Raw genomic sequence first — 15,524 nt, 5'->3', positions numbered from 1 at the left:
CTTGGCCTCTTTGAGTGAGATGGGCGCACAACCCTAGAGTCTGTCAAGACTGGCCCGTACGGGCAGGGGTACCTTTACCTTTACTTTTTAGGCAACCTAAGGCAGGATCCGGCCCAATAGCCCTCTCAATCCGACCCACGGACGGACAGGGAATCTGTGTTTTTACATGAGTAGAATGTGTCCTTTTATTTAAAATGCATCTTTGGGTTATTTGTGGGGCATAGGAATTCATTCCCTCCCCCCCCCCCCACAAAAAAATATAGTCAGTCCACTACATGGTCTGAGGGATGGTGGACTGCCCCACGGGTGAAAAAGGTTGCTGACCCCTGGTATTGCCCAGGGCCCAGCAGGCACCTTCTTGTGCTCTTCAAAGCACAGACAAAAACATGGGTCATGTGAAATAATTATAAAACAATAAACGCTTTTGACTAGGTGCATTGCCTTTCTAGTAGCTCAGTTCCACACGGAGAGGTTTAGCAGAAACATGGCTTCTGCCACCACCCCACAAATACACTAGTCCTTTCCCAGCAGTCATTTGGATAGCATGGCAAGCTTACGAGAACCGAGGTAGTTACCACGGAGTAAAGCCATAACACCGACTCTGAAAACAGGACGGAATTTATTGACATAGTCCTTCCACCCTATCGAAAACCAGGAGGACAAAGTGAAATGAGATCGAAAGTGAATACATGTATACAATCACGTACTTCTTTAGGGGAAATGGCAGCCCAAGGAATATTTCTAATTTCATTTCCAGCAGTTTTAATTTCATTTCCCCACCCCACCCCCGGAGACAGACTCTTCCCCCGCCCCTCGCTTTGGACTCCGCAGCCTGGCTCTGCAGACCTCGACGCGGGCTCTTTAAGAGGCAGCTCTCGAGCCAGCTGCCCGGCGATTGGTGCTTTATTCTAAAGGCCGGCTAGTGAGCTCATCCGCAGCCAATCGTCGCAAGCGCGGACCACCCACACAGCCCCCGCAAGTTGCATCCTCCGACACCTGGCTCTTCCACCGGCGAGCCGGATCCCCGAGCCGAGATGGAAGGAGGAGGAGGAGCCGCCGCCGCCGCCGCCGCCGGGGATTCCGTGCCTCGCCCTCCGCTCCGACCAGCATCTCAGGCACCACGACTCCTTTAGGTACGGGATGCCCCTTCCCCGCAGGCACCTGTGCCCTGCCCACGTCACACACACACACATACCCCGGGGAAAGATGCGGGCAGGTTGTTGCAGCGCGTTCTTAGCCGATAAGGGGGAGCCGGGGGGGGGGTTAGGCCAGGTTCGCCCCCCCTCCAGCTTATCTTTTGCACCACCTGCTTCCTTAAGCGTCAGGGGGGGGCAGCTGCACCCCCCCCCCAGATCGAGTAAAACAATAGAAATACTTAACTGTCCAATCACGTCGGTTCTGGCCCCCTCTAACAAAAGTCCTGCCCCCCCCCATAAAAATCCTGGCTACAACCATGGCGCGTCAACCATCAACCTAGTGAGGCCTCCCCCCCCCCCCCTTCTAAGGCCGGCAGCGGATGCCCGCACAGAATGGCCCTCTCTTGGCAACACAGCACCTTGCTTCAAGGCTTCTCGGATTCCTGCACCGACCCTTCTCCTGCCCATCTCCAAGTTGAGGCTGTGCCAGCACTGGTAGTTTTATTAGCGCCGGAGGGAGAATGAGGAGCGTCCATTCGTCCGAGTCTGTGCAGCTCCTGCGGGGCCTGTGGCTCCGCCTGGCCTAAGCGTCCAAAGGCCCCGAAGCTAACCATGCAGCCGGTGGCATACCGTTAGCACCCGCCGTTTTGTTTCCGGTCTGCTTGCCTTCGAGAGGAGCAAGAGCTTAGTAACAAACAGCCTCTTGGGTTTTGCTTGCAGAAAAACGGTGGAGGCAGAAACCTATTGTGAACCTTAATCCCACCTATCTATCTATTCCCTGGCCTGGGCAAAAGCAGGGTTGCAGCCTTGGGTTGGTTGATGTGGTCTGAATAATCGATTAAAACTGTTAGATTCCCTTTAAAAAAAAAAAAAAAAAGTTAATTGTTTTTAGTGCTATGTACTTACGGAAACAACAGGTGGTTGGCACAATTTCAGAAGAGGCTTTCTCCTGTTACAGGAGGAGGGGAAAGCCTCTTCTAAGAGGGTGCTTGCTGCAACATGAGCATGTGCCTTTTATTCAATTCCATGGTTTTATTTGCAATTATTATTTACTGAATTTATATACCACCCTATACCCGGAGGTCTCAGGGCGGTTCACAAAAAAAGATCACAATATATTAAATCAAAATAAAAACAATAACCCAATAATACCCCCACCCCAAAAAAAGAGCCACATTTTAAAAGTGTATAGGATGTTGATCAGGTCAACCAAAGGCATGTTTAAAAAGGATTAGGTAAAGGTAAACGGACCCCTGACCATTAGGTCCAGTCGTGACCGACTCGGGGGTTGGGGCGCTCATCTCGCTTTCTTGGCCGAGGGAGCCGGCGTACAGCTTCCGGGTCATGTGGCCAGCAGGACTAAGCCGCTTCTGGCGAACCAGAGCAGTGCACGGAAATGCCGTTTACCTTCCCACCGAAGCGGTACCTATTTATCTACTTACACTTTGACGTGCTTTCGAACTGCTAGGTTGGCAGGAGCAGGGACCGAGGAATGGGAGCTCACCCTGTTGCAGGGATTCGAACTGCCGACCTTTCGATCGGCAAGTCCTAGGTTCTCTGGTTTAACCCACAGCGCCACCCGCATCCCTCTTAAAAAGGATTAAGCAAGTGTTTAATCCTTGCCAAAATACTTAAAACTCTCATACTTAGGCAACTCTCATTAGGTGACAGCCCTCCTGCAGAGACTGTATCACTTGCAAACTCTTTCCACTCTTTTGAGTGCTGGCACTTTCTAGCTCCTATTCGTAGCCCTTTGTACCCGCCCCCACCCCACCCCCAATCTTCTCCCTAACCTGCTAATTCACCCTTCTTTTTCTCTACCTCTAATTCTGCCTTTGTCTCAAGCATTACAGGAAGTAGGCTGGTGAGGATTCATTGAGAATGGCCAGTTTTTAATCGGAGTGACTCCCTGAGCAACGGTTTGGGCATGGATTCCGAATCCTGTACTCGAGCCTTCTCCCAGGCCCGAGTATATCTTGAGCAAATCCGAAGCCGGGTTGCGCCAGGGGGCGTTGACTCGCATGGAGCTGGGAAGCGTGACTACCTGGTGGATGCGGCTAAGCAGATCCGCCTGGCTTTGGAGCGGGATGTGAGCGAGGACTACGAAGAAGCTTTCAACCATTACAAGAATGGCGTGGATGTTCTGCTCAACGGGGTTCAGGGTACGGTGGGGAAGTGGAGTGGGTGGTTGTGAAAGATGTAGGGATCCTGGCAGAAGTGGATTTAGGGGAGGGCAACCAGTTCATTTGTACTGGGTGTGGAGCCTCAAGGATGCTGCATTGGGCGCCGCAAGTATGATGTAGAATGGAAGGCCAGAGGTGGTGGTTATGGGGCAAGATTAGACACCACACAGTGTGCTGCTGGAATTTGAGACTGTAAGGTCCACCACTGGACCTGGGATAGATGGAGCATAGAAGCATGAAAGGTGCATGGCTAACTTACGAATGCTCTTTATAGGCTCTTGCCCACCCAGCTGACTAGATGAGGAAAAAATATTGCAAAATATCTGTGAAATCATACAAATTATGTGAATATATATATATAGAGAGAGAGCAATTTAAAATTTACAGATAAACGTCATCTTTACATAAACGTAGTCTATTTATTCTTCTATACATGTTCATATCTTCTACATAATTGACTTCTCTCTACCTCTTAACAGCTTCATCATCTCTCTTTATTTCATTTTCTTTTGTACTGTGTTCTAATATACTTTCAACATTCTATTTATATAGAATATCTCCTCTAATTGTCTTTTATTTTGTGAAATTTATTCCAGGCACATCCAAGTTTTGATTTGGGAGCCATGTTTACACAAATAATTTTTAAAGCAATCCCATTCTTTTTTTAAGCCTTAAGTTTGAGTAATTTCTTATTGTGAATTTATAAATGTCACAGAATTCATTTTTTGTGGCACAGAATTTAGACTGCTTGTAGGTGCAGAATTATAGCTTTATAAAAGTGTGGGGAACACACAGCCTTGGCTATTGGGCCAGGCATGTTGTGATGTGAGGAAGAGCCGAGGATCTAAAAAGAACTACATAAAATGAGAGCTAAGAATGAGTAATGCCCATGACTCTCATGCAGTGGATCCTAATAAGGAGCGCCGTGAAGCTGTGAAGAGGAAGATCACCCAGTACTTGAAACGTGCTGAAGAGATCTTCAACTGCCATCTGCAACGAACTCTGGGAAATGGAAGCTCCACTGAAACGGTGAGATTTGGGGGGGGGGGGAATAGGGGACATGCAGCTGGATTCCCAGCAGTTTAAAAAAAACAACAAAAAACCACCCAGTACTGTTACTGTCTCCTTTGTTCTACTCCACCTAGTTTCTCAAACTAAGACGTTTCTCAATTTTTCATTGATTGACAGGGTTACAGCAGCCTTCGCTTTCGGCCAATTAGGACACTCAGCGCGCCAGTGGAGAACCTGAGGCACTGTAAGGTTGTAGGAATAATTGACAAGGTAACTAGTTGCACCTGAGATGGTGTTCTGGAAGAGTAACCATGTCAGGCAATTGTAGCAAAAGCCTGAAGAAGCCCGGGCACCTTAAAGATTAATCTCCCCCCCCCCCGCCCCCGATGTTGCTGCAGTGCATGACCACTGGCCATGTTGGTTGGGGCTGAGGGCAGCTGCGGTCCAACAGCATCTGGAGGGCCAAAAGTTCCTTATCCTTGTGTTAGAGCACCCTCATGACTTCATGCAGCAAACTGAGTTGGCTCCAGCCTATGAAATCCAGGCTTTAGCTGCTTCAGGATTCTGCTGGTTTGTCAATCAAATTTTAATGCATCTCATCAGGCAAGTTTTCATCATGTAAAACAACAAGAAGCAAAACGAAAAGGAGCAGTACTGTGAAACAACAGCAGCGCCACACACACACACACACACACACACACACACAACTGAAGCTCTAAAAAGCTGCAGGAAATTAAAAACAACACCGATTTAAAATGCCTGAGAGAATAAAGAAAGATTCTCCCCAACCCTAAAACCTTGAGGTTCATATGGGTACCAGGCAGACCATTGCACTGTTGTGGTTAACTTGAGGTTTTGTTGCTTGTAGGTACAGATAGTGCAGGACCCTGCTACTGGGGGAACCTTTATACTGAAGGTATGTGCATCCGCCTTCCTCTGACTCCCTTCGTTTCCTCTATTTCCCTTCCTTTTGGCAATCCTAGACATGGTGTTACTGGAAAACCAACCTAGCCTTGAAAAAGCCCTCCTGGGCTCAACCTTGTTCTCTTTAGTATCCGTGAGGTTATAGCTAGCCCAGATCTCTCTATACTGTCCAATTTGTGAAGCTTTGCTCATGTCCTTTTCTATTGAGGAATTCCTTTTACAAATCCATTGCTAGCCCTCTTCTCCTTTTAGAAGAACAAAGCTTATTCTTCTCTCACATGTTCAAATACAAGCTATTTTAAAGTGCTGCTTTAAATTATATTAATATCTAAATGAAAGAATTGGCACCCTATTTATGAATCAAAGACTTGTGCGTAAAATCACAAACTGGTGAGAATCTTTGGGTTTAGTGTTAACACACTTCAGACTCCAGCAGCCAAGTTTTATTAGGAATAAAAATGAAGACAGGAGGACAAAGCAGACTGGAAAATAATAGGAACCCTTTAGCTCAAATCTATCTATGCTGACCTAGTTACTTACAAGCAGATTTCTGGACTCCTCACAAGTAACAAAGCAAAGGTGCTCGGTTACAGGGTTATCAAAATGGACGATGAAACCTGAGGAGGTGAGGGAACTCATGATGGAATGTGAGGGACAAAGGGACTATTTTACTAGTCCCTTTTTTTAAGGGCTTCCACCCCGTGTTGGGCTGAGTGACACCTGGCACTCTTTCAGCCAATCAGGTAACTAGTGTAACCCCTTTGTGGGAGCTGAGGAGATGTAAGCACCTGATGTGAGCAGGTGAAGATGGTTATCACTCGTGGAAATTACTGGGATTTCTCCTTCTACCTGCCAGGCCAAACCTATTCTGAGCTTGAGGACTCAGCTCAGCTGGAATATGTGCTTGCCTCACTCAGGCTAAACCGAGGGCAAGATAGCAGAGCTTTTTCTCCACAGAATCTAGGTATCTGCCACCCCCTTCTGTTTACTGTTGAGAAGTTGCTTGGCCAATGCCTCTACTGGTCCCCTTGCTCTTCCTGAGCTGCAGAAGCACTTGCACCAAAGGAATGCTAAGAAAGAAGGGGAGAGCCTTGGCTGCAGTAAAAGGGCGTCCCATGCTGAACTTTGGTGCTTGACAATGGCTTTCCTATTTCAGCAGGCAGTTTTTCTATTTCCAGGATCAGTTTTAATTCTTATTATTCTTGTATATGTGTTGTTGTTTTAAACCCACTTAGGAATTTTGAACATTAAGTAATTTATTAATACCTGAAATAAATAAGCACTTTTAATGTATTTAAAGCATGCCCTGCCTTTTCAATTCAAAGTTTTCCAGTATGGAATCACTTGCAAATAAAACCAGAGGTATTTTGGGGCCACAATGAAATTCTTCAGCAATAACAAATTGCCTAATTCAGGTACAGGGCCAATGCTGGAAAGGCAGAGTCTATAGGAAAATATTTCTCAGATAATCATTTACTGCTCCAGAGTACTTAAATGTAAAACATGCAGGGCTCCTGTACATTCTGCACGCTTTGGACTTTTACAGATTAGTTTCCAACTGTGTTCTATAATACAGTGGGTGGTAAGGGGGCCTTTCCCACACTGGAAGAGGCTGCTGGGCTCTTCTGGCCAAACAGCATTCAGACAGCCAACCCACATCTCTTGGTTCTGTGTTCCCTTCCAGAGCCTCCCCAAATCGCATGTGGAGACCCGTGAAAGGCAGACAATCATCCCACATGGAATCCCCTTTATGGTTGAATTGCTGTGCTACTCTGTAAGTGAGGACTCTGTCTTCCTCCACCTGGAGCACGTGAAAGGTGAGTGTTAAAGGATTTGCCATTTCCCCGATCGTATTTCTCAGCCTCACCTGGAGTAAATCTTTTGAGTGCTTGAGTTTTGTGTTTGTTGCTAAATTTACTTGGTCCTAATGAAAGTCTTGCCCAACTGTTTTGGGTTGTTTTTCTTATCATGGGCTAACATGGCTTCATTTGCTTTTTAATACAAAATGAGACCTTTGGGCAAATTGGAGATCATGCAAAGTACTAAGACTAAGTCGGACTAAGATTTATCAGTGTGCAAGCAAGGGGAAAGAGTGGAATTATTTCTGTCCGTGAACCAAATAACCCTCTGAGATACCTTGAGTGTAGCATCCAGTACAGGAAGATGGAAAAATTCATTGTAGAGGATAACTCAACTGTAAACTAATTTCTCCTTCAGGGAACTGGGAATTGTGTGCACTTGCACATAGAGCAGATTGGTTTTATGATTGCAGGAAATTGGAGTACCAGCCATCCTGTACAAAATACCGTATTTTTTCATGTGTAAGACTCCCCCATGTATAAGATGCCCTCTATTTTTTTTATCCCCAAATTAAGAAAATACACTGTACACTATCCGTGTATAAGACAACCCTTTATTTTAAACTTCAAAAATTTAGGACAAAATATAGTCTTATACATGGAAAAATATGGTATTTCACTTCCTGCAGATCAGGTCAGATGTTACGTTGTTGTAGTCCAAATTTATTGTTGCTAGAACAGATCTGGATGAAAGTGACCCATTATGCAAGTCTTTTAATAGGTCAACGCTATCAGGCACCAGTCTGAGGAACAGGATTTTTAGGTTTCCCCCACAGCATTTCTGCAAGTTACAGAAATGTAACATTGGAACCATCCAGTTTGTGTTTTTTGTGTCACTTCTTTTTCCATTCTCCATTAAATCCCAGCTGGCTTTGTGGTTTGTAGTCACCCTATAGCAGCTTGTTACACATGTTTATGGTTGCAGGTCATCCACTCTATCCTTCTTAGCCTGAGATGGGTGGGAAGCTTTTGGGCATGTGGCGTCTGAGAAATTATCTTGCCAGAAACTTTTGATTGCTTCTTCCTCTGAGAGTTGGTTGAAGAATAGTTATCCTATGCATTCCAAATTTAGCTAATACCTCTGCTGGCCTGACTGCAGAGATATAGTAGGTTAGCAGCCTTTTGAATTGCACATCATTTTTCTTCAGGCAGGAATAAAATTGGGAACACTTAAGCGTTTGTTAATCCTGCTGGGGGGGGGGGAGCTTCTCTGTGTGGTTTGAAAGCTTGCTGCCTGATCCTACCAATAGAGCTGGTTCAGTAAGAGATCAACCGAACCATTTAGCCTTCTCTCTGTCCTCTCAACCCTCTTATTCTCTGCGGCCTGGCATCAGGCTAGCAGGCAACTGTAGTAGAAGGGATAATGGAAGAGGAGGCACAGCTGTTGGGGAACTGGAGTTGGCATGTTTCTGAGAAGCCCTTCTTCCTTGTTCCCACAGGGGGGACCCTCTGGTCCCATCTTCGCTCACAGAATTGTTTCCATCATAAATCCTCCAGCACCTCCAATACATTGAAGGCAAAGCTCAGCTTGGTCTTGAGTCACACCAGTGAAGAAGGGGTCACAGGAAACCCTCAAGAAGCCGATTCTGTGTCCCAGCAGAGCTGCAATTTCTACCCTGAAAACAATGCTAGCCAGATCCCAACTGCTGTAAATCGTCATCTGTTCAGAAGTGGTGACCACTCGTTGCCTCGGAAGAAGTCCCTTGACCATATGCATGTGAGAACATCGACGAATGAGAAGTGGCATGTTGGACCTGCAGTTGGACCGTGGGGCATTATTGGAGGGAAGCATTTAAGTGCAACACACACTTTGTCTACACAATCTAATTTAAAACCAGCGCACTGGGGGCATCACTGCTTGGTCAACCAGAGGACTTTCAGGTCGTGTGACTCACTTATCAGAACTGATAGCATCAGCAGCATATCTGAGAGAGCTACCACACAGCAGGAGCCAAAACCACATGCAGGTGAGAGATCTAGCCAACGTGTCTCAGAGACAGGAAGAGGATGCATGTCAACAACAGAAGCTCCATGTCACCGAATAGCACAGCTTGCGCATTCTCCAGCTGGCCAAAGACAGGTGCATCCTGGAATTCTTCAGCAGAACCCGTGTGGTCAGGAGAACCAACAGAATGTGACACAAATGAAAGAAGAGAGCCTTTTGCAGAAAGAGTTGACTACTGAGCATAAACAGCACATAAACCAGCTGACATCAAGGCAATATGGGTCTGCCGCGCACCAGGCTGCAGACAGGGACAGCCTTGGGGCCTGGGATGTAAGTGAGGACCAGATCCAACTTTGGGCAGCTGAACTGGTTTTGGCTTTGGAGGGTCTCCACCAGCAGGGGATCCTATGCCAGGACCTCAACCCACGAAACCTACTGCTGGATGATACTGGTAAGTTTTCTCCCAAGAAGGGGCTGAATGAAAACTCTAGTCTGTCGTATTTGGTAGCTGGAGCATTTGGTTTCATTGGGAAAACATTCCAGCTCCCTCTCCCTTATGTTTTGTGAAATTACAGAAAAACAAATAACCACCTCTATTGTGAGGGGCAGGGAGAGCTCACTCCCAGGGCCAAATTCCCTCAGAGGAAAGTGGTTGAGACCAAAACACACTCTCACATACACCTGTGGGGCAAGAGATGAAGAGAGAATGAACTTAGAATCCAAGTTAGAAGGGACCACGATGGTCATGTAGTCCAACCCCTGCAATGCAGGAAACTTTGTCCAATGGGCTCAAACCCATGGCCCTGAGATTATGTCTTGTGCTTTACCAACTGAGCATGTCATTTTTCTGTATTGCGAGAAAAGCTTCCCTGTCCCCAGGTCTATATCTCAGTTCAGTCCCATAATCAGCATTTTGGTTCTGCTAAATAACATCACTTGAACCATGTTTGTTTAGATTTCCTGTTTATTTCCTTTGGCTTACAGGGGAGCTGTGAATAGACAGCACATATTGCCATTTAATAAAACAGGTGCCCAAGACTTAAACCCGAGGGCAGTTTTTGAGATTCGCAACTCAAATGGGGATTTGTCAGTGTTCAGAAAGGTGACTAGGGGCTTCTGATGCCTCCTGTTTTTCTTGGCTTTGCATAACTGCTCTTGCCATTTCTGTGGCTTCATAGGTCACATCCATCTCACATACTTTGGCCAGTGGACCGAGGTGGAACCACAGTGTTGCAGTGAGGCACTGGAAGACTTATACTGTGCTCCAGGTAATGAAGACATTTGCTCTTCCCTTGGCAGATGGGGGCAAGAGGAAAGAAATATCATTTATTTCTTTTATTTGCTTTTAAGTCATTTTATGCTGTTATATTGGTTTTGGTTTGTATTTTTGTTTTCATAATACTGCTTTTATATTATACCCCACTTGGAAATGTTTAGATATATTAAGTGGTTTATAAATGCTCTTAAATGCAATAAAACAGGCAAGCTGGCCTGACCTGAGACACCTCTCTTTGTGACTACAGTCCTTTTAAAGCCTCTTGCCCAGATGGTTACAGGAGACAAGGGCTTCTGGCATGGACTTTCTGTTGCTGTAATTCACGCTTTTTTCTCTGCAGAGGTGGGTGGAATTTCTAAGCTGACCGAAGCTTGCGACTGGTGGAGCTTTGGGGCGCTGCTCTACGAGTTACTGAGTGGAACTGTGAGTAACTTAAACCTGTCATATCTAGATTGGCAAGCCAGTATTAGGAAAACAGAAAGCATTCTAATGGTGATAGTGGTGCTACACAAAGTGATGTTGACTAGGAGCACGACAAACTGCATTTGAACCTTGTTCTCTCCCCCTTCTTTGCTGCAAAGTGTAAATTTTGTTGACGTGGATCGCTTGCACCATGGAGCCTACTGCTTACTTAGTTGGCATGGGCAAACTGGGTTATTTTCAGAACAGTTATCCTTAGCATTAGCAGCCTTTGCTGCAGGATAGCCTGGTTTTAATAGCTCTGTTTATCTCTTAGTCTTTAGCCCAGAATCACCCCTCAGGGATTCATCCTCACACCAAGGTTCATCTTCCAGAAAAGCTCAGCCAGTCTGCTTCATCCCTAGTCTCCGAGGTGAGGATGCTGGCCAGTTAGCATTAGAATTGGAGGATGGCTGTGATAGTATGCATTTGGAGTCCTGAACTACCATCTCTCATTCCCTTCCCAGCTGCTGCAATATGATCCCAAGCAACGTTTAGGCTCTGGCGAAGAGGGAGTGAACAGGATCAAGGCACACCCTTTCTTCAGCACCATCCAATGGAACAAGTTAGTTGCATAATAAGAACCAAAGAGATTTGGGGGATGGTGTGGAGCTGTGCTTCCAGAGTGCAGCACCCGGCTGTTTTAACTGCTGGATTGTGTCCCTGCCAGATGGAAAACCCAAATCCTTCTAGAAACACTTGCCTCCTGAATAAATAAATAAATAAATAGCCCGGGTCTTGTGGACCTGGGTGGTGCCAATAGCGCTGTTGCTCAGGGGGAAATCCACAGAGCTTGGCTGTAGATTTTTTCAGCTTTGAGTTGCTCCTATTCTTCTTTCTAGCTATATGCCAATAGCAGCTAAAGGGATCAAATTCAGCTTTGGAAGATTTAGCCTGCTGGAGTTAACCTTCAAAGCATGAACAAAGATTATGAGCATCTTGTAAGGCTGACGTAGCCAACATCCTCCCTTCCACATGTTGCTGGACTCCAGCTCCCACCATCCTCAGTCAGCATGACCAGAGTCAAGGATGATGCCAGATGGCAATTCTGAGCAGTTGGAAGGCATCATGTGGGCTACCCCTGCAATAGATTCACAGAATTGTAGAGGTGGAAGGCACAAGGGTTCCAACCCCCTGCAAAGCAGGGAACTTTTGCCCAACTTGGGGCTGGAACCCATAACCCTAAGATTAAGAGCCTCATGCTCTACCAACAGAACTGTCTAGGTATGGTTTGTTTGCAGAACCAAAACATCAAGCCCTTTATCGACGCTCTCAACATAGCTTACTCTACATCAGGCATGTCCAACTGGTTGATCGCGATCTACTGGTTGATCTCTGGGCGTCCCTGGTCGATTGGTGAAGGCTCCCCCAAGAAGCTCAACAACGTTGGTCAATCCAATGGGTAGATCACTGCAGTTTTCTATAGTGGGAGTAGATCACAGTCTCTCGGGAGCTGGACATGCCTGCTCTACATGATCAGTTTCCCCAAATCAGACATGGCCAAAGCTAGCTTCCCCCCATACGTTCTACGTGCTTGTTCCCCAACCGTCAATTCAGTTGAGCTTTCCAGCAATGTTCCTCGTGCCACAGCAGTATCTACTCTATCACGTATCAGCTGTGTCTCCTCCCTAATTTAACCTCGAAGCCTCTTCTTCCTATACCTGCTTGACCCCGTCCCCAGCTTACCCGTGCTTTTCTGCTTAAGTACCCTAGGCGGAAGTCTTGGATTACACTCTGTATAGTTCACAGCTTGCATGTTGCACTTGGCTTCTTCTGCAGAATGGAGACGAGCTCTTATGCAGAGGGGAAGTGAGCAAAAGGCTCTTCTTGTGATTGCTCTCAGTGGATCTTCCATGTTCTTGCCAATGAACGTTTTAAAATAAAAGACTCTCAGCACAACCAAGCACTTGCGTGCGATCTTTAGCAACATTGCTAGCTGGTTCTATTGCAATGCCCATGCAAAGGTGTAGCTTGGCTTCCACCAGCTGAGGCAGCTCACCATTACAGGTAGATGAGGTACTTTCCTATGCAAGGTATGCTGGAAAAACATGCAAGCCAAGGTGTGTAAAATATGACTGGTTTCTGGCACAAAATATGCACACGACACTATCTTCAGAACTGGTTCAAAGGTGATGGGTGCATTGTGTGTGGTTGTTAAGTGTAAGGATGGGAAATACTGTTGTTGTAGGCTGTGTATGTCAACTAAAAAAATGTGGACCTGTCTACCCTTTTTTAAGAGGTACCAGGAATTCTTTCACACATCATGAGAATTGCTTTGGAACAGTGGAGTTAACACCCTTCAGCCTTATTCTAAAATACTTGATGGCAATAATATGTAGCCCATTTTTCGTTCAGGAACAGATAAGCCGTCCTAGAAGCAGCCACTGTACTTCCTATGTGAGTCATACACACTGAGCTGTTTAGGTCCTAGTCAACTTATTCTAGGTTCCAATGGCTAAACATTGCAACCATTCAATACAATTTTTCTTTGTATAGTATGTATAAATAGATTTCTAGGCAGCTGCAGTAGCTGTTCTCAGCAGTAGCCCAACTCCTCCAACACACATTTCTAAACTTAAATTGAGAAACTGTTTGCATCTTTAGCCCAAGTAGAAATTGCAAATCAATCCCCAATGAGCATATACAGTAGTACCTCGGGTTAAGTACTTAATCCGTTCCGGAGGTCCGTTCTTAACCTGAGGTACCACTTTAGCTAATGGGGCCTCCCACTGCCGTCGCAATTTCTGTTCTCATCCTGAAGCAAAGTTCTTAACCCAAGGTACTATTTCTGGGTTAGCGGGGTCTGTAACCTGAAGCGTCTGCAACCCGAGGTACCACTGTATAGGATGGACACAGGACAAATTCAGCAGCTGACTTCTCATCTGAAAACATTTCAGGCCTCTTACTCACATCATAGCTGTACAGTGAGAAAGTGTATAGCTCACATAGAACAAACAGACCAGAACCAATGATCTTAATAATAATAAATAGGTGTTTCAATACTGATGCTTTATAGCAGCACTTAACATTGTATAGAAGACAGGAGTGCCTGGCGTGCTCTGGTCCATGGAGTCACGAAGAGTCGGACACAACTGAACGACTAAACAACAACAACATTGTATATACTTCTCGCAAGACAACTGCTTGAGATTAGTATGTCTGCTATGGATGGTGATTAGTTCTGGTAAAGAAAGTAGGCCTGATTCACAGTCCTTCATACAGAGAAGCTGATTGTAAAACTACTTCCCCTGTTGCTACCAGTGTTATTCACCTGTTGCAGGCTAGAAAGGGTACCCAGATTGATAGGAGGACATACATGAGAACCTAGATTATTTAATTTCCTTGGGATGCTCAAGACCTCCAGGTACCTCTTCAGACTAAAGAGTTTGCTCTCTTCCTCCTATGAGGTGCTTTTGACTAATGAAGTTTTTTCTAGTTCTGTCCCATTAAAACTTGAGAGCAGGTGCAGAGGCACGGCAGAAAATACACCAAACATCAGCCAACACAATACGAGTCACAGAGCTAACTTTTGCTTTGGTTTAAATCGAGCTTTTTAGGTACCTATATACCACTGCATCTGTGCTTCAATCCAATGTTTCAAGAGTAGAAAAATCTGCATTGGCACCCTGTGAACATATTGCCAACTGCAGCACCTCAAGCCAATCTGGAGAGCACTCAAACTGTGGGGAGAGGAGCTGAGAAGGACACACCTACACTGCTTTTTGTTTAGGAACATGACACTTGTGGGTACCATAGCACCCTCAGACATCTTCCTTTACCTCTCCCATATTTAAAAAAAAAAGAACTGTTTTCGTTTGGGGGAATTGACTAAAAAACAATACTGTGTGTTTCAAGTTGTATGAAGCCATTTTGCCTTGAAGGGGTGGGGAACAAGTAGTCTTTCCCTGCTACATAAAATATAACTATGGCAGACTATTGTGACTGTTGCCTTCAAAGATCCCAATCTCTTTTCTGTTTTTGGCTACCAAAATCCCTTAAGGGCACAGCATCACGTTTAAAACATCTTATGTAGGCACACTCCAAAATCTTCCCAACAGATGCAGAGCCTGACGTCATAATTTACTGTCACATCTAAACCAGGCAAACTATGGTTTGCTTGCAAACCATGATGACAAATCAGTCTGAACTAGGGTTGTGGGCAAACTATAGTTTTCTTGCCCTGGCTGTAATGTCAAGCTATGGCTTTTTATTTAAGAGTGAATGGTCTGGGGCGGTGGGGGGGGTGTAATGTAAGACAGAGCTTGTTCACATAGCCCCCGTGACTTGGCATTACATCTGAACTGATCTAGAATGAGGCAGATGACATACACTCACAGTTCTGTTACCCAGAAGTGAGTTACCTAATTTACGCCATCTATACTAAACTCAGGGACGCGGGTGGCGCTGTGGGTAAAACCTCAGTGCCTAGGACTTGCCGATCGTATGGTCAGCGGTTCGAATCCCCGCGGCGGGGTGAGCTCCCGTCTTTCGGTCCCAGCTCCTGCCCACCTAGCAGTTTGAAAGCACCCCTAAGTGCAAGTAGATAAATAGGTATCGCTTTATAGCGGGAAGGTAAACAGCGTTTCCGTGTGCTGTGCTGGTGCTGGCTCGCCAGAGCAGCTTTGTCACGCTGGCCACGTGACCCGGAAGTGTCTTCGGACAGCGCTGGCTCCCGGCCTCTTAAGTGAGATGAGCACACAACCCTAGAGTCGGACATGACTGGCCCGTACG

The 15,524-nt window shown here is 45.9% G+C and overlaps 1 protein-coding gene across 2 annotated transcripts; it reads left to right on the top strand.

The window, feature by feature from the left end:
* Positions 1–954: 954 nt before the first annotated feature.
* RPS6KL1 (ribosomal protein S6 kinase like 1) lies at positions 955–12,692 on the top strand. 2 transcript variants are annotated; one of them, XM_083447097.1, is made up of 11 exons: positions 955–1,133; positions 2,990–3,298; positions 4,224–4,348; positions 4,508–4,600; positions 5,199–5,246; positions 6,939–7,071; positions 8,553–9,509; positions 10,237–10,326; positions 10,675–10,757; positions 11,071–11,166; positions 11,261–12,692. In XM_083447097.1, the coding sequence occupies exons 2-11, from the start codon at positions 3,064–3,066 to the stop codon at positions 11,369–11,371; spliced, it is 1,971 nt and encodes a 656-aa protein (XP_083303223.1). In that variant the 5' UTR covers positions 955–1,133; positions 2,990–3,063; the 3' UTR covers positions 11,372–12,692. The 2 variants fall into 2 exon arrangements, with proteins under 2 accessions (XP_083303223.1, XP_083303222.1); XM_083447096.1 differs by having other exon boundaries at positions 2,982–3,298.
* Positions 12,693–15,524: the final 2,832 nt, after the last annotated feature.

This window comes from Podarcis tiliguerta (assembly GCF_965153285.1).
Source record: "Podarcis tiliguerta genome assembly, chromosome: 1".
NCBI classification, from domain to species: domain Eukaryota; kingdom Metazoa; phylum Chordata; class Lepidosauria; order Squamata; family Lacertidae; genus Podarcis; species Podarcis tiliguerta.
This window is presented reverse-complemented; position numbering and strand designations above follow the sequence as displayed.